Here is a 27,429-nt window from a genome sequence, read left to right on the forward strand (position 1 = left end):
ACGCATTCACATTGTTTATTTCTTCCCTGGAACAGAGAGATTCTCTGCTTTCCAGTTCATTTTACATCTTCTTCAGATAAGTCCTTGAAGTACGCCTCCTTCGATGTATGTAGACATATTTTCAAGTTATAATCTATAGTGTTTTGCATTTTGCTTTTTGTGTATTGTTCGTTTTATAATGTATACTTTCAATGAAGATTGATATATGCAAATAAATGTTGTGCAACTGTCCACCGAGTCTTGAGTGTAAAACCGGTGCTGTTTCAGTAATCAGAGCAAAAGAAGAATTAATGTATTTCATACCTAGTCTGGAATCTCTTCGTTTGTCTCTTTTAACCTCCTGCTTGATTTTTGTTACGACATCCTTGTGACAGTAAAACAAATTGAAAATAGTATAATTTCTCGCCTAATTGTCTAACATACAAAAAATATTTTGTGTGTGTATGTGCGTGCTTTTGTGATATATATCTATATATCTATATATATATATATATATATATATATATATATATATATATATATATAGCCAACACATGTTAATATTATGGTCCTGTTACAATACATCTCTTTCTCTCTCTCTCTCTCTCTCTCTCCCTCTCTCTCTCTCTCTCTCTCTCTCTCTATCTCTCTTATTTACAAGTAATCAATCAACCAATATGCCAAAGGGGGTTCGAAAACAGATCAAGTGACAAGAAATTTGCTGTAGATAGGCATGATCCTTTATTCCACTCTCAACAACATCAATAATAAATACGAAAAGATAAGTGAAAGACAACGGCTCAATATTACCAAAAAAAGAAAAAACACTGGGCACATAATATCAGGTTGGAGGTATGTAATGATTGTCACAAGGTGCACAAATACTATGGCGCAAGATTGGTATTGCTGTTCTGAACACAATGGCAAACACTACTTTGATAATAGTGCTTGTATAAAGCTTAAAGGGATTGTATAGTTTTTAGTTGAGATGAGGGATTCAGATTTCAACTTTTTGCGAGATAATGAGAAATTACTTATGAAGTATGTATGAGCGTACAATTCTGAGAGGAATTAACAGTTTATTTGGGGGGAAATGGTTTGAAATGGCTGAGGTATCAAAAAAAAAACCAAAGTAAAACAAAGTGGTCCTTTAATGAAAGGTGGGTCCCATCTTATAGAACCTCTTTGTTTTTGGATATCTAAGTCATTCAAAACCAATTTACATCAAACAAACTTTGAATTCCTCTGAGAATTGTGCTCTTTTATAGTTACAAAGATGTTTCTCATTATCTGACAAAAAAAAAAAAGCTGTAAACCTGAACCCTCATTTCAACCAAAACAACACGATCCCTTTAAGCTTCTCTAACTAGTAAAGATGTTCAAAAATAGTCCCAAAGACATCGAGAAAGGTTTCATTTCACCATCATTTTTCAGGAGACAAAGAACACGAGAAAATGTGACCATCTTCTGACATGAGACATTACACACAATGAAAATGTAGTTATACATCAAAATGCATGTGACAATTTTTACACAGCGGTAACGAAAGATTATTAGTAGTCTTAGGAAACTGGAAATTGTTATGTCATCTTACATATGCTACCCGTAACTTTCTGCAAAGACTGACCTAAGTAGTTCCTCTTAGCACAATCTACTTAGTCGTTTGCACATAAATCTTCTTTTCCATCCAACATGTGCAAGTTTGTGCGTTCTACAGAACTGACATCCCTTGAACAGCACAGTCCAGTGTATGCAATGTCAATGACAACGTTATAATGTCAACAATTTCTGACGTCAATGCAGGACAACAGTATGAAGAGAATGTAAAGAGAATTCAATTACATATTTCATTTTTCTAGAATATGAAAGTGTCCTCTTGCGGAAAGCACAGGGGAATGATATTACCCTTAATATAATTGGTTCAGTGACAAGTTGAGGTAATGTGCAATCTTCAGAGAGAAATTGAATTTTGTAAAATTCTTTTTACATCGTTTTCCATAATCATGTGACGTCACGAACGGTAGTCTTCTCACCTAGCGATGGCCGACGGAAACTTTAAGAATCTATGACTTTTGAACGGATTGCCGATTTTCCCCCAAACTTTCACTGATGTGTTCTGCTATTGCTGCACTCACTCAATCCGCACATTAGATATCTGTGTAGTATTCCTCCATCTCTAAAACCCTGATTTCAGGCTGACTACTTTATTACGGTAGTATGCCTTCCGGGCTAGGAACCGCACGATGTCGACGATGAGGATGCCGACCTCACACACGGATAACATCGACAGCCCGATGTAGAGACCAAGAAGACCCCCGATACCTCCTAACAAGCTCTCCACCTGTGGATTCAAATTGATCGGAACCAGCTAGTAGCTTTCATTGGGGTCATTCCACGAGACCGACAGTCATGAGTCATATGGCCCACATGTTCGACATTGTCATATGTCTACGAGTCATACAGCCAGTGAGCTCGACACCAGGCAAATAAGGCCCATGAGTCCAACAGTAGGCAAATAAGGCCCATGAGTTCAACATTAGGAAAAAAAGGCCCATGAGTGCGACACTAGGTAAACAATGCCCTCGAGTTTGACACCAGGCAGTAAAGGCTCACACTGCGTACATTAAGCCCTGTGACGTAATGAGTGCCGAACCTCTGGGCCTTGCCCGTCTAATGTCGGACTCATGGGCTTTTTTGCCTAGTGTCGGACTCGTGGGCCTTATTTGCCTAGTGTCGAGCTCATTGGCTACATGACTTTTGGGTGTAGAACACGTGACGTGCACCCGCTTTCATTACGTTTCAGGAATGTATTGTAGACAAACTGGGCAGCTTTTTGACACTAAATCTTTACCTTGCAAACTCCAGATCGAGCAAAGTGTTTTTCGATGATTATAAAGGGCTCTTTCTATCAACTCAAAATGGATGAACAAGCTGGAAAATATAACAATGTGTGTGCACTACATCTGAACCATTTTTTATCTTCTTTATTGCTCATTTCGCAAAGGCGCATGCACATTACGCTTAGTGATTTCTTATTGAAATTTACGATAAGTGTATGTCTTAGTAATCATAACATGTACTAAAACGGTTCATCTGACGAACATGTAGGTGTATGATCTGAACGATTTATATCATCTACCAATATTAATGGTCACATGTATGTATTAAAAGTTTTTTTTCACGATTTTTCTACGGTCGTCAAGATAATTGACTGGATATCACTCATATATGAACAAAAACTTACCGTGTACTTCGGATTTTGAATCATCTGTTCGTAATTCAGCTCCTCGAAGTAAACTCGCACTCGGGCCAGATTCTTCCTGTGAGAGAGGTATTAAGTTGTTGATTGTGGAAATATTGAACTCGGGCGAAAGTCTCTTCTACACAAATTGCTGGTTCAGTATTTCAAATTGCTTCTTTCGGAAGATTAATTTTCTAATACCTTAGATTAATTGGCAGTCTCCGAGGACTAGGAAATTTATGTTCTAATGCTTTGAGTAAGTAAAGAAATAAAACACCAACTGCCAAACGAAGTGGGGACAACTAAATAACTTTGAGTGGTTTGGTATTAATGTTCTAGACGCAAACCATACACTAGATTGTTTAATCTTTCCACATCCTCCTAGACAAACGTTAATAGGACTGCTTCACGCAAAAGTAATATTTTTTTTTAAAGATCATGTTTTTTGTGGTATTTCCGAATTGCAAAGAACAAAGCATTATCATGAAGAGCTGTATAACAATTATTGCTTCAGCCACTGATAAGTAAACGGGGACATCTGCTGCTTCAAAGATGAGTGACGAAATTGGAAGCAGGACGACAGAATGTAGTGTGGTGACATCGAGAGGGAGAACAAGATTTTGAAGTATAGGATTCGAGATTCTTGCCCTGATTTCCTATCAACCAGTAATTAGCTTCCATTCATAAAAGAAAAAGATAAAGCGCCTCGTGAAGTATGATTTGGTAAGCCAACAGTGGTCACTGTGAGCAGTGACATTATTTCGTGACAGTATTTCGTGCGTTCGTGAAACAAAGCTAAAGGTCGATCTCGGTCGGATGATTTATTCATCCTCCCATGAAATATAATATACGTACATATGTCACAATACATTTATGAGTGGATCGTCATAAACTATTCAAAGCTCGAATGGGACGTCCAGTAGATGTAACTTACACATCTGTGTACACGAACAATATACAAAATATTTTGCGATACGCGTTTAATAAGTTTGCTATGCAAGTTTGATGAATTGAAGTAATGAAGAACATGAAACAAGGAGAGAAAAAGAAGGAAAACAGAGAGTGAGAAATGGAGCACATAAAACACACCATTAACCCTCTTAAGAAAGAAACAGACACAAATACGTTTATATACAAACTAGTTAGAGATAGGTTAATGATACTACCGTAAAATGATGCAACTCTGAGTTATAAGAAATGCATTTTTGTTAGAGTTTTGCACTTGACTTTACCTCGTAAGTTCTACACTTTGTAGAATGCGGTCTGCCTTTTCGTTGTACGACTTCAATCGTTGCGTAAGATGCTCCTGGAATGAATCATGTTTAGCAAAGAAAAAAAAAGGAAAATGTCTGACAATAAAGAAGTTCAGTACGTTTTAATACTAGCACAATATAGACACTGATAGTATGATGGAAAAATACATTTGTGGGGCTCTCGATCAAAATGATAAAGATTACTTTCAGTTTCAGTTTTAATTTGCTTTGTTTTTCATTATGATAAAGCAACACAACAACGTTGTCATTGTTACATAATGGATACAAATCACTATTATCTCAGGTTTGAATGCCATAAAATGCCAAAAAAAAAGGCGCACATTCCCGTCTACACTCATACCATAAACTATTGACCTGGTGTCAACACAAGTGATACAGACGTTGACTGCTGTGGGATGGAAAATACAAAATGTTTAATCCAAAACACCGACAATGGCATTTTAAATTTTTAAGAATATTCTGTATATTTTCTTTGCTCGTTTGCTTGCTTCATTTTCTGGGAAGATTTCTGGATAGCCCATTCAGCCGCACTAGCTGGTCTTCCTTGAGGTCCAGTTGTATGTGAGGCGGCCTATTTCATCGGGTTAACAAAGGTAATCATGTTCAATTTTTTCTTGACAAAGTCAGCTTCAAAGAGTACACAATTAATTTTCCCTACATTAAACATTGAATATCCTTACTAGTTGCAAATCATCGGACGCTCAGATTTTAGGGTTGTATAAAATAGGTAAATGTATTCCATCGCCTTCGCTAAAAGAAAATAATAATAATAAATATATAAATGAATGAATAAATGAATAAAAATCGTTGCATTTTTGGTTTCGGTTGTCAATAATTATTTACACCTTACACGTACTAGCTTCCCATGGGAGAAGATGCCAGAATGTTCTGCTGACGGCAGAATGAGTTTTGATTATACATGTATACGAACCCATTAGTCTGACGACAGTGATGTAATTGAAGCGATACGGCTCGCATGAACATTTAAGAGTACAGGCTTTCAAATCTAAAAGCGCAGCGACTTCAGAATGATTTATGTTTTTGTTCATTCTCGCTTTCTGTCTCTGTTCGTCTGTGTACGTCTGTCACTCTCTATCTGTCTATCTATCTATCTATCCCTCTGTCTGTATGTCTGTCTGTCTATCTGTGTGTCTGTCTTTTTGCAATTTATGCTTCTCATGGAATAGATGGAGCGGTGTGAGACCTTATGGTTTTCTGATAACGCCCTCATCGTCACTACTCAAGTCTCCCATCCCTCCCCCCCCCCCCCCATCCTCTCTCGCAAATACGTGACTACGAGCATGCTGCATTTGTGTGGCATTTTATGCAAGCCTCATCGCCAGGCTGTGTATTGTGTTTTCTCTTCATTCAACGAAGCACCCCTGCCCTATTTACATTTTTCATCCGTTTATGCCTGTGCAACCTTGATATTATCAACATTTATGTTCTAAGTTTCATGATACGCCACTCATGTTGAGTGTTTTCACTGAATAGAGCCTATACCATTAAGTTTACCCTTGACAGTTACAACTGCTCTGACAACAATGCCCACACCCCTGGGAGTTTCAATTGTTGCTATGGAGCACGAGCTAAATGAACAGAGCGTGAAAGACCACAATCTTGCAAACACAGCAACCACTATGATACCTCCATTCACTTACGGGACTGCGAGGGAGACTTTAAAACATAACTTTGATTGTACATTTGTCTCGCTTAGTTTACATTCATATATAACCAAATTTGCTTTTGAATGGGTGCTTATCTATACCCTATAAACGAGATCACAAAAAAAAAAAAGCAATGAACATGATGAGTACAAACATGAGAATACAGGATGATGTAAATCTAAGTATAACTTCACACATTTGTTCTGTCCCCTTCATGATTTGAAGTCCCAAGCTATATTTATACCGGTTGAGCGTATATATGTTATACATAAATAAATTTCCCAAGAGTAAGATGTTGTTTGCCAGCAGAAATATTGTTTTACTACAGTTGAATTAATGCCGACGCTGGATGGAGAAGAAAACAAATTTCATATTAACATCAAGCCATATCAACTACACGCTGTGCTCCGTTTTTTTTTTTCTCAAGTGTCGTTACAATGTTTTAATTAGGACATTTATTTTCAGCTTCAGACCAGTCTGACGTCTTACAAACAAACTTGTTGACTAAAATTAATGTTGTTAAATACTTTCGAGAGAGTGCTCTCACTGTCTTGTCAAGTGATATTTTACGACTAATTGGTTTCACACGCTCCAGTCCGTCTATATAAATTACCGTGGTACTTACTCAGTAACATAAGTTATTGGCCATCGCTGAAGGCGACAAAACAAAATGATGTCTGGATCAGAATACACCTTGTCAAAATCTTCCTACTTGTCCATCTTCGCTTTGTATTTTCACAACGTGGATGCCATGAACATGTTTCTTTTCGTTATTTCTATTATGAATATGCAGAAACTGAAGTAAGTGAGCGATAAATACATCACCTCTCTGTGTGCAATCCAGTTCTCTGCTTTGAGAGGAGGGTGAATGGGGGGGGGTGTTTGTAAAAGGTTGATCAAAATTATGGGGGGGTCGAAAATAATGCTGACACTATGACCAACCATACGAACCTGAAGAAGAGATTTCATTGGGATGAAAATAATGTCAGGATTGTAATTATTCTTTAAGACTCAATAACACTGATGAATGTCCTATCAGAATGTCCTCTATTGATCAAGGCAATCTCTTTAAGGGATCACGAAGTAGGGCAGTATTATACGTGAGCAAGCAATTCAATGATCGTGTTGTGCGTGCTTTATTTTATTTGTTTGTTGTTGCTGTGGTTTTGGCGCCATTTTTAGCTCACTTACATCGTATCTCTCTGACGGCCACAATGACGACGACACGGCAGTGATGTAGTTCGTCTCTCTATTAATGTCAAGATATAAGATTGAAAAGCATTATGGGGAACCAGTAGGAATTTAGAAAACACAATTACACTTTTACGCATCTAAATGATAAGGACTTGGAATTAAGGTTGATACTAGTTTACAATATGTCGATATCAACAGGGTTTGAGTGGCTGTTTGAAACTTCATGAATTGCGAAGTATGCAAGCTAATTTCGTATAGATTAATACCCCTTTCCCGCTGAAGAAAATCTTCCCCGGGGGCACCTGGGGGCACCCGGGGAACCCCGCAGTGTGAAAGGTCACTCGGTTGAAACCTAGGGGAAGCCTAGGTGAAACACCGATGAAATTTTGGGCAATTTTTACCCGAGAAGCGTCCTGGGTAAACTCCGATAGTTCAACGGGAAATCACCCGGTGGTTCACCGAGAGCGCCCAGCGTGAAAGGTTGTCTCGGTGAAACACCGGGGAAAATATGCAGATTATGTCAAAGGTCATGTTTTGTTTCTGGTCATGCACACGTTTCAGCTAGCTAGCGCGCACTCGACCTCCCAAATCCACACGTACAGGGTACTAGTAATTCGTGTTTGTAAACATAAACTCGACACTACATACTGTATGTCGTTTCGTGTGCAATATGGCGTTCACAGTGCGACGGCATTGTTTTGCATCGTGCTGTGCGTGGTATTGTTTAATTAGCACGCCGTGTATACATACACAAAGCTGATATAGGTTTACAGTGTATTTGATCGATTTGATGCGTCCTCCCTCTTCGTCTTCCTCTAGTGTCTAGCTCTTAACTCTTCCCGTAAAGTCTGATACAGTCCGCCTCTTGCTTGATTTTTTCGTATTTTGTGCTTTTCTCGTCAAGTGCTGGGTTTACAGTGTGCAGGAGAAATCCGTTGACGTTTTGTGCTGTTGAAATTTGAGGGAATTTTGCAAATGGCTGGAGTGTGGACCAAAGACGAAGAGAGAGTACGTATAGCGAGGCAGCAGTGAACGAAGAACTGAGCGGGACGTCGGCTGACGCTGCCGCGTACGAGTCCCTCCTCCGAAAACTTGCTGAACATGGGATCGAAAAAACCAAATCGCAGATGCACAACAAACTCAAGTACATAAGATCACCCACGTTGAGAGCAGAAAACCCGTCTAGGGGAAAGTTTCACCGAGAGCAGTGTGAAACGACGGCACTGAAACTTTCAACGAGAGGTTCCCCGGTGAATTCACCGGGGAACCTCTCGGTGGTTCACCGAGACGGGCAGCGGGAAAGGGGTATAAGAAACCCCAAGAAGTTTAAACAATACTTAAAAATATACTTAGGCCGATGTCAGTCTCCCACGCTCAAAATGAAGTTTGATTTCTTACGGAAGATAGTTTTCACACATGATCATAAGCCACATGACTTTGAATCGAAAGTGCTGTAAGTATCTGCCTAGTATTTGAACAAGGAGTACACAGTACATTTTTGGATGTATTGTGAATATCTAGACGGCAAAAGAGTTCAGAGAAGATGAGGGCGAGATTGAGAGAGAAAGGGGAGAGAGGTTTTTCTTACTCGCAGGCAATGGGACAGATACATTCAAGTTTGCCGTCGAGGAAGAACGCTTCGATGGCCTGTCGGCAAATCTCTGCATCAAAGAAACACGATGAGAACGCATGAATCAAAGACTATACTCCCAGTAACAAACAAAGATGCGAAAGTACAAATCCACACCAAGTGTGTGTAAGTAAACAGATTTTAACAAAATTCAAACAAACAAACTGTCAGGATATGACATATTTTGTATTTGTCACGTAATATTTTGTCTCATTGTACTACTGTTTATTAGGTAGCTCATGTAAGAAATTGATGTTATCGCAATGGTTACAAAAGAAGTGCAGCTTTAAAGACAAAAGCTTGCATCAAAATAACCATATAAGGAGATGTTGCGATGCACAATCAAAGTAAAAGAGAGTGATGTGGAATTAAATGTTTTGGGGGTGAGTAAACCCTACATGACGTCAAAATACGAGGAAAGGGTATCCCTGGTAGTATGCCTCATACTATCTGGTATGTGGACCTCATTCACGACGTCAAACACAAGTTTCTAGCTAGGTCAAAACAGGACCACTTCAAAGAATTTTGGTTTCCGTGGACAGGAAGTGATGACGTCAAGCAGAGACTTGACCAATGCAAAATGAGGAAAGTTTTGACAGACAGAAAACGTCAACCAATGAGAAAAGGGGGCAGGACTGCTATGAAAACTTTCGAGGAAGTCACTTGACTTCATTTAATGAATTTTACATGGAGACCTATGGTCCAACAAATGTATAAATATGCAGTGTTTGGGCATGAAATTCAGATGCCACATTATTTGCGGAACACTCAGGACCAGGCTACGTTACTTCGAGATTGCGAAGTTAGAGAGTAGCAGAGTGTTATTTGGAATCAGTGTGATTCAGGGATTGTTGCATTTCGGCTTGGACAGCCTGACCGTCCAGCAGAGAATCTAGGAGGATTCGAGTGTAAACACCAACAACTGTTGTAAGTACACGATCATTTAATTGAAGTTGTTTATGCATTGTAAGTTGCTATGTAATTCTCGATATTGCATTGTATGTGTGATGTTTGTATGTCAAACCGAATTTTAATCGCATTGTGAAAGAGATAGAGAATTAGAACAACGCTTAGATTTTAATGGGCTGATTAATCACCCCTATTCAACAATGAAAGATAATGATCCATGGTGAAACATTATTATGGAAATTATGTGTGGCTAATCAATGTTAATATGATGGAATATATAATTATATGTTTTGTTGAAGTTCTATGAATAGAATCAGGAATAACTAAAGACCACAAATTATAAGGGAAGTATCGTATCATGTTATTAAATTAACAGGGTGTTTAGGGTTCCAGGGAGAGAGCCACCGTTTAGGGTTCCAGCGAGGACCACGTTTAGGGTTCCAGAGAGGACCAGAAGTAAGGGGAGACGACCCGCTACTTCAGGCAGGGCATCGTCGACAACCTAGAGCAACCAAGCACGGGAGCTTCTAGAATAAACCAACGAGCAGAGCAACCAAGCTCAAGACAAGTGGAATTGGATATCTGTATTCAAGTTTGTACATTGTACTATGTTATTATTGTTAACGACCAAAATTTGAGACCAGATAATAAATCTTGCAGATTGTTATATTGTAAGAACACTGTGTGATTGGCTACTTCTTTCGAGGCACTATAGTTGCAAAAGTCGAAAGAGTTGAATGAGTGAATGGTCTGCTAACAATCTGCTGCATTTAGAGAAAGTCAACCTTTGACTATAGAAAAGATCCCAGTCGCAGGGAGGACTTTCGTTCCCCACATTCAGAGGAAAGTCCCCTGTGACACAAACAAAATGGTAAAAGTTTCAATATACAGAAATTGGTCCTGAGATAAAAACACTTGAACCCGTGATATAAATAGCAACCACTTATTATGCTTAAAATGTATATACAAATTTCCTCATGTTCTGGTGTCACTAATTCACAGGTCTACACACTTCAATGAATAGTTTTCCTTTCTTGACATAGGAAATGATAAAGCGGAAAACTTCCATTCTCCCCGTTGAATCTGGGATGTCATGGGAATCTAAAAGTAAAGAAAAATTTATTAGAATTTCACACAAATGGAACAGGAAAGCAGAATTCTGAATCAAAATGTGAAGTACTCAATCGTTCTATATTATTATTATTATTTTTTTTTTTTAGAAAGGAACAGTTTACATTTGGTACATGTACTACCAAATGCATTTTTATTCCTTTTATTCCCATTAATATGTTTTCAAATGACCGTGTATTAAATGAAATAAGTATTTCCGCATGACAGTTGAGATCCCGTTTGCATTCATTAGTAAGTGTATGTCAGCCAAGCCTTTTTTAAGCAAATCAGTCTATCGCAATTATAAAAAAATATCTCTTACCCCATCCATATCTAAGAATAGGTTTGCATCTCTGCGAATTGCTATACAGCGGCCCCGTCCTATTGATGGCGATGAGGATTGGGTTTTTAACTTTCTGCGAGATACCAAGAAACCACTTATGAAATAATACAGAGCATACCATTCTAAGAGGAATTCAAAGTTCATATGATGAAAATTGGTTTTGGAATGGTTGAAACATCCATGAACAAAGTAAAACAAAGCGATCCTTACAAAAGGTGGGTCCCAACCTCAGGCTTGCTTTTTGTTTGGTCTCAACCAAAACCGTATGATCCCTTTAAAGGGATCGTATAGTTTTGGTTGAGACTTAATTTCAGGTTTTATCATTTTTTTTTTTTTTTTTTGTGAGATAGTGAGAAACCTCTTATGAAATATCAAAGAGCGTGTAATTCCATAAGAATTTTAACGTTTATTTTATGAAAATTGATTTTGAAATGGCTGAGATATCCAAAACAGAGTGGTCCTAATAAAGTGTGGGACCCACATTTTATTACGATCGTTTTGTTTTACTTTGTTTTTGGATGTATCAGCTATTCCAAATCCTATTTTCACAAATAAACTTTGAATTCCTGTTAAAATAGTATGCTCTGTACTATTTCATAAGTGTTTTCTTGGTATCTCGCAAAAGAGTTAAAGCCCAATTTTCATCTCCACCAATACTGTACCATCCCTTTGATATTGTCAGTCTCAATAACGCGACACAAACTACATGGCTCGAGTGGTGAGATGACTCGATACCGTGAATCTGTTCAGTGCCCCTGAATCCGTCCATAGCGCCATCATATATCTCTTGCTGTTTGTTTGACGCGTAACCTCCAGTTTAAAACAAAACAACAACAACAACAACAAGCAAACACAACCAAACACACATTTTCTCACGGACAGCACAGGCGTATGTGTGTTTATATGTACAATATATTCTGTCTAGAAACTGGAGTAGCTAAAGTGACTTCTCTTACGCTGCGTTCTGTTGAGCGGGCTACAGATCGTGTCGTTCATCATGATATCAGTCACACAGCCACACCTCTGGAATAGGTGCTGTTGGATACATGACTTCACGCATGCGCGTGAGGAGTAGCTGTATTCTGTTGAAGTGAAGTTTGTTTTGCTACCGTCCGTGCAGTTCCCATGAGGTTTTCCCAGCCTCTTTATGTACGACTGTTAGAAAAGAAAGTAACAAAAGTAATTATGTTGAAAAAAAAACCCGAAAGTTATGATGATAGTAGTTGTTTTGGGAGTAGTAGTTGTAAATAGTATGTGGTGATGATGGTATAATAATTTTTATGACTTATTTTGGTGACGTTGAAACACGATATTATGAGTCCCTTCCATCCGCATAGCAAAGCTTCATTAAGAAGTTAGGGGCAGTGTACATTTCATTGGCCGTGAGATTGCCAATGGCTTCTGAGAATATAACAAACGATGTAAACGGAATTCATACGATCGACGTTAATAATCCTGATGCCACCTTTGCAGTTGCAAAATATTACGGAGAGATCATAGCGTGGCGTGCCTCCCACTGCATAGAAGCAATGTTTAGTACTATGACCTATTATGAAGCCTTCTATCAACGTACAGATAATAGATCATGGAGTCAACGTTATTCATCCTTTGCTAAATGTCACATTCAATTTCACATTCTTCGTCAAGGACGAAAATTTGCTGAAATTAGTTTATTTTGCGTCGAGGCGATGACAATGAGCACTCCTCATGATCCCTGGTATAATGGCTTTATGTGCGTAGCACCAGGCGCCAGGGCCCCATTTCATAAAAAGTTGATATAATAACAACTCTTGCTGGAATGACAATTGTCATGGTAACAACAAGAATCCAGCTTCCTGATTGGCTGTTGCTAATGGAAGTTGTCATTCCAGCAAGAGTTGACATCCTTACATCTTTTATGAAACAGGGCCCAGGTCAGCACAAGCATCATCTCCGTTGAAGGCATCAGAATTGCTTGAATGGGTTGCATTATATACCATTTCCACAATTGCAAACGGCGGAGCTTCGATAATAGATGCGGTAGTTCAATGAGAATAGGGGGAGATGACAGCTCGCGGGAATGAAATTAAACTTTGATGATTTTTTTTTTTTTGTAAAAATTATGAATATGTTTTTAATGATTTTTATTCGATCATAGGCTAGCCTTTTGTCAAGGCCCTCTCGCTGTAATGGGAGAGCGAAGCGAGCCCAGCCGAGCGCGCCAGCGCGAGGACCTTTTGAGATCTGCTTCACACATTATTATTCATGACACGTGAACCCTTCTAACCAATGGAATGGCGCGCTCCCCGCATCCTCAGCCTTGGTGTTGTCATGCCTGTTCGCATGTATCACTGACCACCCGAGGAGGTCTGCCACGGAACTCTACACACTCTGTGTGTAGAGTTCTGTGAGGTCTGCGGCAGCGGCGTGCATTCGCTCTATTCAAATCGGGTTCGAGCAGACAGACACGCTGATTGGTCGACTTTTGCGCCCGAAATCGGGGAGCAAATGTCGGTAATTCAAAGGGCTAACAAAAGGATGCGAAGCAGATCTCAAAAGGCCCTCGCGCAACCCCACTCAGCTGGGCTAATCATAGGCATGAACATACTGTTATTCAGTTTTTGTCAATTATTTGAATTTCTGTCCAATTTCAATTATTACGTTGTAATTCTCCTTTAAAAAAAATCTACTTGAATTGAATTGAATTGAAAACATGTGTTTATGTCACATGTCTGTCAATCTTTCAATGTATGTATCTCCGAGATCATCATTCTCTCTTCGAAAATAATCATATGTGTCTTCACTTTCTGTGTTTTTTTTTTTTTCTAAAACCGTGTAATCTTAACGGATATGACTGTTTCGTACTTAAAGCCATGGTGAAACCGTAAAAAATCTTACCATTCGTTCCTCTCTTCCTATTTGAAATTTTCACCGTTTTGTTTGTTTGTTTGTGTGATTGACTAGTTTCCCTTAATAAATTCAGGTCAGTCTCAGCATGGATGTGAGAATATTGCCATGTGAGAGTTGGGCGGGAATGTAAGGGAGACTTTCGTTCCCGTAAATATAGAGTGAAAAAAGAAAGTTACCTGATGCAAGCCGACGTTGGTGGCCTGTCCCGTGGAGGCCACTACCCCGTCGTCCTCGGGAAAAGGGAAAACAGTAGGAGGATGAATTGACACCCTTACTCCAGATTCTTGGGCGAAGAGTCCCACGTACTCCGGCTGCTCGGTAAACAACGTTAGGTGCAAACCTAGTCCAAAGTAGAAGATATAAAGTAGAAGTAGAAGTAGTTGTATAGTAGTAGTAGTAGTAGTAGTAGTAGTAGTAGTAGTAGTAGTAGTAGTAGTAAGTAGTAGTAGTAGTAGTAGTTGTTGTTGTTGTTGTTGTTGTTGTTGTTGTTGTTGTTGTTGTTGTTGCTGTTGTGCTGGTGGTGATAGTAGTAGTAGTAGATGTAGTAGTAGTAGTAGTAGTAGTAGTATAGGTTTTCCCGGCCAATTTCGCACTTTTGTCAGTCCATTTGATAAAAAGTTCATTCAATTTAGCGAAAATCCTCGTCACTGCACATTCTGTCATTCAAAATTGCAACTTGTTCATTCAATTTAGCGTTTCGATCAATGAAATTCGCACATGTGTCTTTCGAATTCGTAAAACGGGCATTCAAATTGGCACCTGCTCTTCAGTCATTCAAATTCGCCAGCACTGGCGGAAAATGGTATTTCAGTCATTCAATTTCGCGTATGGGCAGTCAAATTCCAAATAATGTTCATTCAAATTGGCGTAATGTTATTTCTATTTTGAAAAGGTGAGAACCGTGATTTATACGTATTCAATTGTGAATTTTTGTTTCATCCACACACTGTTAAGTATATAGTAAAGGTATCTTTGACCATAAATAACTCAAGTTTGTTGTTCTATAACGCCCCTCTTCTTTCATACATGTTATCAGAACTATACATGCACCAGTACCATAGATTCACTTCACTTTCTTATGTCCAGTCATGGCAGCACGAGTTAGATACAGGCGTATCTCTCAAGAAGACAGGGAAAGAATCATAGAAGCATTTGAGGGTAATAACCTTGACAAATTGATGGCTAGAGCTGATCCAAGAACTTTATTCCTAATGATGATTAACGCAATACAGCACCCACCAAATGAAAATAATGAAACCTGTAGATGAAAGAAATAATGCACGATGTAAATTGAAACCTCCTTCTCCCAATTAATGTCAAAACAAACTTAAGATTAATGTATCTGTGAATGAAATAATGCTATCGAAAATTTTATACACATTCACATACATTGTATTTTGAAATTACTGTTGCAAAGATAACATCAGAATAAAGAATGAATACGAAAATATGAAATGTTATGATGCTTGGAAACAATACCTATGATGACTGAAAATGAAAAAAAGGGAGAATGAAAGCATAAACGTGTCTGCTAAATTGACTGCAGTAAATGCGAAATTGGATGCCCAAGAATGAATTCGAATGAACGAGCGCAGCGTATACGTGATCACGTGACTATATCATGCTAAATTGAATGAACGATTTTCGAAATGGTGCTTGTCGTACGAATTTGAACTGAAAAAGTGCTGATTTGAATGATGTTAAAGGTAATTTGAATGCTCCAAAATGAATTTGAATGAAAAGATTATACAATTGAAATACCGAATATGCCATCTAGGCTAAATTGTGCTAAATTGAATGCAGCAATTAGGAATTGGACTGAAAAAAGTGCGAAATTGGCCGGGAAAAACTATAGTAGAATTAGTAGTAATTGTTATTGTGGTGGTGGTGGTGGCGGTGGTAGGAGAAGAATATGTAGTAAAAACAATCATACAAAAGTAGGCCTAATGATAGCAATGAAAAAATGTTGCGTGACAATAATGGTGATACATGTAATTAAAATAAAACTGATGATGCTGCATACGACATACTACTACGTAGTATTACATAGTTCTGATATTCTGATCAAATTAATGATGATAACCATGAATTAGTATACAAAATGATGCACAGGACAGAGTGGATCGGTGGGAAGTGAGCGCGAGGTAAACGAGAGCATCCTATTCTCATTGATCCACGAAACAGGCCTGTGCATCATTTGTGTTATCAAAAAGGGGCCTGTCAATTCCTGAAATTCAACCTTTTTTTCCCCGTCATGTGTCCGATACACCTACAACAAGGCCTGAGCCATGCATGCGGATTTTAACGGACGCATGGCTCAGTGTGGATCAGAAATATCAATATATGATAACTGACCAATCAGATCGCAGAGATTCTAAAGCCCATCTTATTATATAAAAAAATACTAATAATAATCAACGTGCATGGTCACAATTACTAAATCATTCTCAAGCTGAACTCTGTCAAATTAAAAATCCATATATTGCCTCTATAAATGTTCATGGGGTGTATCTCGATCAGTTCCATGACTTTATTTTTGCTCCTCCGACAACTGCTCCCATGAAAGATCTGCACTCTAAGCCAGACATAAAACCTACTCACAAACATAACCCTAACCCTAATTCTAATCCTCACATCAAATTAAACCTCAAATCGTATCACAACCATTACCCTAACCCTAAGTCCTTGGAGAAAATAAGACAGGAGCAATTGTCGCAGGAGCAAATGTCGTGCCACCATCTGAACTGATGGAATGCCAAGCCATCGGATTTGCACTTTCCTGAAGTAAAAGCCACGTGGATTAATGATGTAGTGATCCTTCATAGGTAGTATGACATGAGGCAGCATGCTGACGACTTAACTCTAATCAGCTAATGACACAGTAAGCTGAATGCTATTGATAAGCCAGTGAAAGAATATAGGTAGGTAGCACAAACTGACAGTGAGATAAATATGCAATTAATTTATAAATGTCTGAATACAGTGTCCCCATCCCCCCCCCCCCCCCCCGACGCTTTTGAATAATCAAGATGTGTCGGAATGGGACTGGGCTCTCGCTGGTTGGAATTTTCCGGTGAAAAATCACCCATTTGAGATCAAGAGCGTTGGCATTACATTAAACATGCACAGTTACTGAACTCATAGATCTCCAAACAACACATCCCGAGCACATGCACGGACTACCAGTGACACTCAGTGAAAAAAAAAAACATAATAAAACAAAAAAGCGCTTTAAGAATATGAACGTTCTATACCGTGTCCCCTTTGTCGAACCATGGTACTAATAATTATAGTAATGATACCGGAGTTTTATAAAACGTTCATTCTACATATCGTCGCTGGGGTGACAAGACCTTGTATCTGCAATTTTGGTGAAATGACTTTTTTGGATTAAACAGTCAAATAATGGGTTAAGTGATGTCCTGTCCAAATCCCAACTGTCTCACTCCAAAAATGAAGCCACCACAGCATGTCAAAGGAAAGGCTATCCCATTCGCTATAGTGCTCTGGCCGCCATGATTTTTGGCTTTCCTGAACATTTGACATTTTATAGATACGAGGTCTTGTCGCCCCAGCGACGATATATATATATATATATATATATATATATATATATATATATCATATATATATATATATATATAGATATATATAGATATATATATATATATATATATATATATATATATACAGCTATATATATATAATAGAAAATGATACGCTACATCACAGTATAACAGCAAATAGAATATATAAGAATAAACAAACAAACAAAATATAAGTATAACAACCGTCAATTAATATTAAAGAGGTATGTTTTAAAGGGATCGATAGTTTTGGTTGAGAACGAATTTCAGGTTTCTAACATTTTTTGGTGAGATAATGAAAAATCTCTTATAAAATATGAAAGAGCATGTAATTCCATGAGGAATTCAACGTTTATTTGATGAAAATTGGTTTTTAAATGGCTGAGATATCCAAAACAAGGCGATTCTAGAAAGTGTGGGACCCACACTTTCTTGCGATCGCTTTGTTTTGCTTTATTTTGGATGTTTCAGTCATTTCAAACCCGAAACTTCCAAAACTTTGAATTCTTCTTAGAATGGTATGCTCTGTACTATTTCATGAGTGTTTTCTTGGTATCTCGCAAAAAGTGAAAAGTCCAAATCTCATCTCCACCAATACTGTACTATCCCTTTAAGGTTCAGTTTGAAAACACGGATGGAAGGTAATCGTCGAATAGATAAAGAGATTATTCCAGAGCTTTGAGCAAATGTAGGGAAAAGCACGATCCACTAATATGTGTGATCCGAGGAGGTATGCATACAATTTGTGAGTTAAATGAGATTTCGTGATGGTTGGTAAAAATGAAAGGTATTTTGAAGATAAGCAGTTGCAGGTCTGTGTAACGGATACGGTACAGACAAGAGAATAATCCTAAAGGTGATGCGCTTTTCTACAGGGAGCCAATGGAGGGACATAAGTATTTGGGTAATTATGTGTTGTTGGTTTTTAAAGTGTACGTAAGTGATCTAGCACCACAATTATGGAGATGTTTCAATTCAGATATTTCTCTTTGTGAAAAGTTGCAAAACAAGACAAAAACAAATGGCTTAAATCCAGACGGGACGAAATAAAAGCATGAGTCAATTTTCTGCAGCTGATTTACTTAGATATTTTCGAAGTGAGCCCAGGTTACACAAAAGAAATCTTAAAGATTGGGATAAACATATGAAATATGGTCTTTAAATGATAGATTTGCATCAGAGACACCACCAAGATCTCTTACTTTGTTCAAAAGCAATGCTACTGCTACCACTTCTAACATGATAATGTATCAGATTTAACATTGGACAGCATTTATTTGAAGCCAATCAAAAGAGATTCAGACTTACTGTCATTAAGTTTCAATGTGTGCCCTTTTTCATTTTTTTTTTTTTTTTGAGGAGGGGGGGGTGGGTACTCTTTCATTTGTGAGTGGATGTTTTTTATGCTGTTGTTGCTGTTTTTTCTTTTCCACATTCACAATAGCACATAATAATTATGATGCTTCGGAAAAGGGAGCATGCATGCTGTCAGAACTGAGGATCATTCCACCAAGTAATAGAGCCCTAATCACAGTGTACATGCCACACGAGTTATTTTGTTAATTTCAAGCCAGCACGCAAGGTCAATAAACACACACACACACACACACACACACACACACACACACACACATACACACGCACATACAAACAAAAAGCTGTGGCGGTAATGTACAGAAGAGGAGCTAAGTTAAGCCATGCTTCATAATTTGAATACGACTGCATACTACAGTGTCAAGAGGAAAGACAAATAAATGGATAGAGAGAGAAAGGGAGAGAGAGAAAAAAAAGAGAGACAGTCTATTGCTGAAGCCCATTTTCTACAAGGTTTAATTCGGAGGAATAAAATGTGACCCGCTACAACAAAATGGTCCTAAAGTCGCGCACGGTCGAAGCCGTAAAAATCGAGTTTGAAGTCAGAGCATCAAAATTGGTCAAAACTTACGATTTTCTGATTTTGACATATTATTCTATGCATTCTATGCTATTATTACTCTATAGGGAGCGTTTATTTGTCTTTTTTGTACGACCGTCCATGCCTCTTAGGGTTGATAGTGAACGGAAATACATTACAAGTCAGGGCACCACGTTGACGAGTGTACTCAAACTGGCCGTACCAACTACACGAGAAAGCTATATTGGCTTGAATGTGAACTTCAGAAATGAAAGTCATTGTGCCTTTTCAATTCTTCAATACTTTTCAATTCTTCAATACATGTGACATTTTCGTGTCATCTAGTATGACAGTGTATTACACAATTTTGAATTAACGTGTTGACGCTCTTTTACCGGCATTGGCAGGGCCTGTAGGAAGTGCTGTCTACAGAATGTTGTGACGCTTTCATAAGGATTTTACCGACACCTTTGTCATCTTACATAGTGTAAAGCAAGTTTTGCTTATTTGCAGGTACGCAATGTTACCATAAATGTTTCAGGTAGATGCCTTCTGTCCACAAGGATCTTTTAATCAAATATGAAGGAAACGACTGTCTATATAGCAGGGGCTGTTCGAACTCAATTGAGCAATTTCAAGTCACTATTCTAGACATATCAATGGGTTGGTTCCTTCAAGATGGTTGTACATTAGATTTACAGTTTTCAAATCTCATCCAAAACATGAAACTTTCCTGATCTTCTACACACAGTCTTTGTAACAGATATCTGTCAAGGTAATATATCGCAACTGATTGACAAATCGCCTTACACATCGACGCAAAAAAAAAGAGAAAGAAAAGAAAGAACAAACAATGATCAAGTCAGTGCTTATTAATGTTGATGTAGGGCAATTAGTCAATCGGCTGTAATTAAAACAACTCGACGCAAGAGCTTCATCAATTTGAATAGGTAAAAATTTTGTCTTTCATTTAAAATGACAGACAAATATCTAGCTTTGAATGTGTTGAATGTCAATACTATTGTCTTACACAGCAGAATGGGACAGTGGGGGCTACAAAAAAAAGAATGCATTTCAACTTTACTGTGAAATATTTCATTCCAAATCTAACAAAAAAGATTCACCAGCTATGAAGCGCGATAGAGATAGAAAGGTCGATGATGTTTAATTAAATCACGAATGTCGTAATGTTGTATCGACGTCTTTCCGGTTGGAGTTTGAGCAATTATAATTCATCTTAATTAACAGGTAGCAGTATAGAATCTCTGTGATCATGATAATGTAAGGGTTGAATAGCAGACCATTACCCCGCCGAATGAAGCTCATACTGCAGAGACATAATCCATTATGTTTGTCTGATGAGTAATACTTGTATGATCCATTCATTTATTTTTATCTCAGATGAAACAACTCAGTGTACTATCAACATGCACGCGCAGAGGACATTTTATTTAATGAAAGTTGAACTTTTGAAGGGTTCAATTTTGCGGAGATTTTATTACAGATTTGAGTACAACTAGCGCAGCATATATACAGAGAGGATTAACACAAATAAGCAAATAAAAAATATTCTCGGGTTGAGAACAAAATTGGGCAGCAAACAGAGGAATATAAAGATAAAGAGGACCAAAATATGATAGGACAATACGAATATATTTCCATGGTGTGCAATAGGGAGATGAAATAAAAATTTGCACTTTGCATACTTTGCACGAAGTAATCCTATTGCAGATGATAATGAACACCAAAAGCAGAGAATAGCAACAATACAGATGACATCGCAGCCAACAGCAACAATAACAGCTCTATTAATTGGGCAGTCGTTAAAAAATTCATACGAAGGTCACAATGGATATAACTGGATATCTTTACTATCCCCGTAATTGAAAAATACAATGATTAATATTCTCTCTCCATCCATTTGAACTAATCAATTCATTCAGTTCTGATCGTTTTCTCACCATGAATGAATATTTATTGTCATTGGAATCTTCTTGAGGAGATTTTCTTACCATACTGTGCTCCGGTCTTGCCCGTTTTCACACTAATGGAGTTACCACGTACTTGGTTGAAAGTGAAGCAGTTACCATAGTAACGGTTCTGAAACTGAGTGAAATCCCTGAGAAGAGGTGAAAACAACTCAGTCATGTTTTGTTCATTTAGGTCTAAGCAATTTCCTACACTTCACATTATGTTGATCTCACGTAAACTTCTCCGCTTTCCTTCCTTTCGCTCGTTTTTTTTTTCAGTAAAATTGGGATCACCACCCCCGTGTGTGTGTGTGTGTGTGTGTGTGTGTGCGTGTGTAGTTGTATGTAGCTATGTCATTACTTTTTTCACTTTAATTTTTTCTATACTGATGTTTGATTAATCCATACAATTTTCTATATCAACGTAAATACAACTCCTGTTTTTCTAGTAGATTTCTCACTTTCAACATATTATTTCTTTTTTTATTCTAATAATGTCGCATGTATGTGTTATGATTACGATTAGTTAATTACCTGTGTTCAATTCAATTCAAATCTATTCATTTTCCATCAAAACTACATGCTATATAGTTTCTTTCGTAACAGAGAATAATGTAAACAAGGTAATGTGAAATGAACAGAGTAGAACAATAGTGAAACTTTATGGTAATGATACAAATGAATGCTAACCACAAGTGTTACAAAAACATAATGTGAATGCCAGATATATTGTGCTACGTTGCTCACTTGTCAGGGCTGTACGCACAACGTTAGATTTTGTTGTTGTAAGTAACAAAAAACAAACAAACAAACAAACAAACAGTTGACTTGAATTGAAATTCCGCATTCATGGCGTATAATGATAATGATATTGATAACGATAGTGATGATGAAACTGATGATGCTGTCATAAGGCATGATTTTGGACATGTTCTATCTTCGTATTTGCTTGATTGCTAAGTTGGATTTTGTTAACACTACTCATAGCAAATTAGAAATTCCCTGTGGCACCATTAATTTTATTGTTGCTGCTGCATTCTGTTTAAGCACTGGAGCGGACATATTCTGCTGGAATAATGGAAAAAACAGTTTTCGTTGTTTCTGTTGTTCGAATTTGACACTCTTGATATTTTCGATCTATTGTTTGAAATTGCCAGAAGCAAGAATTTTGTTTTTCGTTTAACTGTACGGGTAATCGAAATATATGTAGCTTTAATAAAAGAAACTTACGTGTAGTTGCAATCCCGCCTATCGAAGGTACACTGAAGGATGAAATCCTTCGCCTGGTGACCATACTCCTCCAGCTCCTGTCTAGTAGGATTGACGACGTCCAGGAGATCACTGAAGTCGTCTGCTCTGGACCTTTCGTAGAAACCTTCCCAGTCATTCTCGCTATCGACGTCCCAGTCGTTGGACTCGTACTCGAATTCATCGTCTTCCCAGTCAGATCCCCACCAGTCAAACTCGTCTCGGAAGTTGGAACCGACTTGCCTCTTCTTGCGAGTGCCGCTTTTTATATCGAAATGTCCAGTTAAAGGGTCGGGAATGACACGGTGGTCAGATCGACGCCTTCTGCGTTTGGCAGTTTCGGGGGAGGAAGGTGTGCTCTCGGAGGCTTCCGAGGAGCCGGGGATTTCTGACGTGGCTGCATCGGCGTCACTTGGTTCAGTGGACTCTACGATCTCAGAGAGGCTGGTTACGTACAAATCAGTCTCAGTTTCTGGTGGAGTGTCTTGGCTAGTAGCATCCGAGGCGGAGTCGGTAGTCGCCTCGACGACTTCCATATTAGAGGCAAGGGATGGGTCACCGTCTTGTGACTCCTGGGGGCTTGCTGGGGATGGTTCTTCGTAATCACTTGTAGGATGTGAGTTGACATTATCCTCACCCTCCCCCGAAGCAGTTTGAGAAGATACGGTGTAACCAGACCCTGCCTGCTGTTGTCCTGGAGCTTCCGAAGAAGAGTCGTACTTCCTCCACCATTCCGACTCCCAGTCAAACCACCACGAGTAATCATCCTCACCTCCCGTCACTCCACCATCGACTTCGATGAGGCTTTCAAACCGGGTGCCGACCAAAGCAGATCTCCGCATGCGATTCATGTTGCAAACGGTGACGGCGGGAAAGTCGAGTTCTGTCTTGGTGATGAGATCAATCTGGGTGGTGTAAGGATGATGGGAAAAGTCAATGAACAGAAGGCTACCTTGCCAAAGGAATGCTCCCAGAGCAGCAAGGGTCAGCGTACTCCACAACAGTTTGGACAGGGTCGACTTCCCCGTTATGATCCGCGGAACGCCGTGGGCGGTGGTCACGTTACTGAATTCCAGCAGGAGGGCGTTGAGGGATTCCAAGTCTTTTGCTTCAAGCTGAGAGCTGGCTATTCCTGGATGAGACAGCGGGTCCCCGTAAGACTGGGCCCACAATTCCTTTGCTTTCTGCCTAAATCGTATAAATAGATAACGGAAAGTAGGTACTGATTAGGAACACAATGGTGGTATACGACAGATCCTTGTCTAATCTGATCACATGTCTAGATTAGATTGGATCAATTCTAAAACGGAAGAAAAATGAAAGTGTCCTTAACGTGTTCTTGGAGAGACGGATGGACGTGTAAAACAAATGCAGACAGTCAATACTTAGCTTCTAGATATATACTTTTCAAGATAGAGATGAATGGGAAATGACTCTACCCGTATTTCTGGCGTATCACGATGATGGAGGTTTCTCTGCTAAAGTTGACCCAATGAAATAGTTGATTGTTTTCGGTTTGTACTTGGAACCCGGAGTCTGTTACTGAACGACTTAATAAAATGCATTAGTAGTATTTCCTGAGTAGTCTTTCATATTTCAAGCTTCAAGCTTCATGCTTCAACCATGTTGTAATTTGAGTACATTGTATATAGGATTTTTTATGATATGATGTTCAACATGTGTCCATGACTTTCAGTAATGATATCATAACGTCCACAAATCAGAATACCTGCCTCTGCCGAGATCCATGCAATTTTTTTTTTTAAATCATTGTTAATTTTTGCACACTGAATAGATACTGTATGAATATTTCCAGTACCGTTCCGGATGAAGTTTGTTATTAGAACATTAATACCCACACAAAATTTCTTTTCCTCATATCAACATTACTTATGAAGCTGTGGTAAATTCAATCTATATATAGATGTGAATTAGCATATAAAATGACATGATATGCTATTAATTGTGATTTCGTTACAAGTTTGCAAACTGCCTCCAAAAAAGGAGGATTGTAAACATATTATGAAATGTTGCCGAGGAGTGCTCATGGACAGGTGTACACACAGTGAACATAATGAACAATTATAATCAGGCTAATACAAATTACACACCGATGAATTATAAGTTCACACACATGTCATATACCACCCCATGCTTTTACCTACATTATGCTTTTGTCAATATTGTAGTTGCTTAAGTAATAATTGTGTATTAGCACTATCATTGGTAGTATAGGGAATTTTTTTTTTTTGTGATAGTGAGCACAGTCGTGGTCCTGTGGTAATTGAAGTCGAAAAGATTCTTGAAGCCTCAAGAAAGAGTATTGCCTTACTATATGCAGCGCATCGATAATAACTATGACATGACAATATCAGAAATCAATTAGATAATGATATATATAATAAGCACAATCTACTTTGACAACAGTAACAAATAATCTATGCCAATATTAGGATGATGACAACAATAATACGTTTTATATAATCATAATGATATTCTTAATTAGTACTGATAAGAACTGTAATGAGGAATATGAGTGTTTTTTAGATGACAAAATGACTTTCGAAACAAGGAACTACCTAGCACAGTACTCGTAAGTCCCTCGTCTATAGCAAATAACAACTTTGAGAGGTCTGTGTCAATCCACTGTCAAAGCCTAACACTATGATGGTAGTTGATAAATGACTGTAAACCAATGAATGCAACAATCAACAAGGGTAAAAAAAAACACTCTTAGAGGAAGATGAGACACATACTTAAGTGAAAAAAAAAATGTTATGAAAGATAAGTGGTTACTTACTTCTCCATTGTCTACTTCACTGAGACGGTTGAAAAGTATACTGACACGAGCACTTCAGAGGTTAATGAATTCGCATTACACAATCAAAGAGCGGCTTCACATCACTAAAGACCCGAAAGCGACGTATATTCCACACACCTCTAATGATTCACTTGTCAGGGTTGGTATCGGACGATTTGATTTGACCCTCTCCGTGCTTAACGTGCGCGAAAGCGCCATCAGATTTCACCTCGTGTACCATCAAGCCGGATACCACGTATATCTCCGCTGATCTCAAAGCGATCAATCCCGTTATCTAAAGTACTATTTACATTTTAACCAATCAAGCACCGAGTTCTATCAGTCTTGAAAATCTCTCATTTGATGAGATGGTCAAATTTATTCGGAAATTAATTTCTTTCCCAAATGGTCTCCCTGCTGATTTTTGGTTGTTGGTTTCCTATAATCAAATACAATGTACCTTAATATACGAAGCGACTGATTCACTTCAAGAAAGCAGCCACAAACACTCTCGTTCATAACGCCTGAATATGAGACTATGACGAGTTCGTTTTTTTTTTTTTTCTTTTTTATAGTATGAGAGTTTAGACACTAAAGTCTATTTGGTCTTATGGTATAATATAATGATATTTTGATGCATGTTATAACCCCTAATAAGATGTTGTTGTTTTTTTCTAATGCAGTTTGAATGGAATTATTCACGGAGCCTTTCATCTCCAGCAAGCTTGCTTTATTGGGGTTTGACGGCAAAAACAACCATAAGTGGAACAATGTTGAAGCTGATATGGAAACCAAATTAATTAGTACGTCAACATTATTTTACAGAGTGCTCCTAAAACTACACTGCTGTAAATGCGCTGAACCATAAATCTAATGCATTTCACATGACACGCATGAGGAGCACTTTGCTTCCATGCATAATAGCCATCTCGACACACAGGTATGTTTCCTGTGGGGGGAAAACGACGATACGAAGAAAAACAATGTATAAAAGCCTCCATTATATGTCACAATCATCCAGCAGCATGCAGTACCTGAATTGCTTATTATCATCTTGCAAAAACAGAAACAGCTTTGAAGAGTTTCTTGATCTAATCCTGACAAAGAAAGTGAAATGGAGAACAAAATATGATACCCTTTCCCATTGTCTAATCGTTTTGTAATTACTAACGACATTCTAACACCCTCTAATGGCTTTTTAGACACGTTAGAAATAATAGATATCAGATTAGGGGCCTGTTTCAGAAAGAGTTGCGATTAATCTTACTCTCGATTTATTGAACATAACTCGGTGAATCGAGCGTAGGTTCAATATTGAGCGTAAGTCCTGTTTCATAAAGACACTTACGCTTGATTAAAAAAATAATAATAATCAAGCGTAACTTTCATAAGATTGAGCAATACTTGCGATCAATCGCAAAGTTGTTTGTGCAACCCAGTTTGCGATTAATTGCAACTAACGCTCAATCTTTATGAAACAGGCCCAACTAATCATATTTCAAGCAACAAGTCAATGCTTTTAAGAGAAATCCAACTCTGAAAGAATATCTAACCCTCCATTTAAGTGTACAGGACAGATTTTAGATATCGTATCAACAAAATATATCAATGTGTAAACGAATAGCAAGAATTAGTTCTACAAACTCATCAGCATTAAAAGGTGAAAATTGAAATTAATTGACATCAGTCCTGAA

At 38.2% G+C, this 27,429-nt stretch overlaps 1 protein-coding gene across 1 annotated transcript; it reads right to left on the reverse strand.

Annotated features, from left to right (window-relative positions):
* Positions 1–2,155: 2,155 nt before the first annotated feature.
* Positions 2,156–25,743, reverse strand: LOC140231251 (epithelial sodium channel subunit alpha-like). Its single transcript, XM_072311398.1, has 11 exons — positions 25,736–25,743; positions 23,614–24,123; positions 22,918–23,514; positions 21,730–21,836; positions 14,413–14,576; positions 12,304–12,502; positions 8,944–9,016; positions 7,353–7,410; positions 4,453–4,526; positions 3,224–3,299; positions 2,156–2,320 (listed from the first exon to the last, which is right to left on the reverse strand). The coding sequence occupies exons 1-11, from the start codon at positions 25,741–25,743 to the stop codon at positions 2,156–2,158; spliced, it is 2,031 nt and encodes a 676-aa protein (XP_072167499.1).
* Between the last annotated feature and the right edge of the window lie 1,686 nt (positions 25,744–27,429).

The sequence above is a fragment of the Diadema setosum genome, chromosome 7, assembly GCF_964275005.1.
Source record: "Diadema setosum chromosome 7, eeDiaSeto1, whole genome shotgun sequence".
Classification (NCBI taxonomy): Eukaryota; Metazoa; Echinodermata; class Echinoidea; order Diadematoida; family Diadematidae; genus Diadema; species Diadema setosum.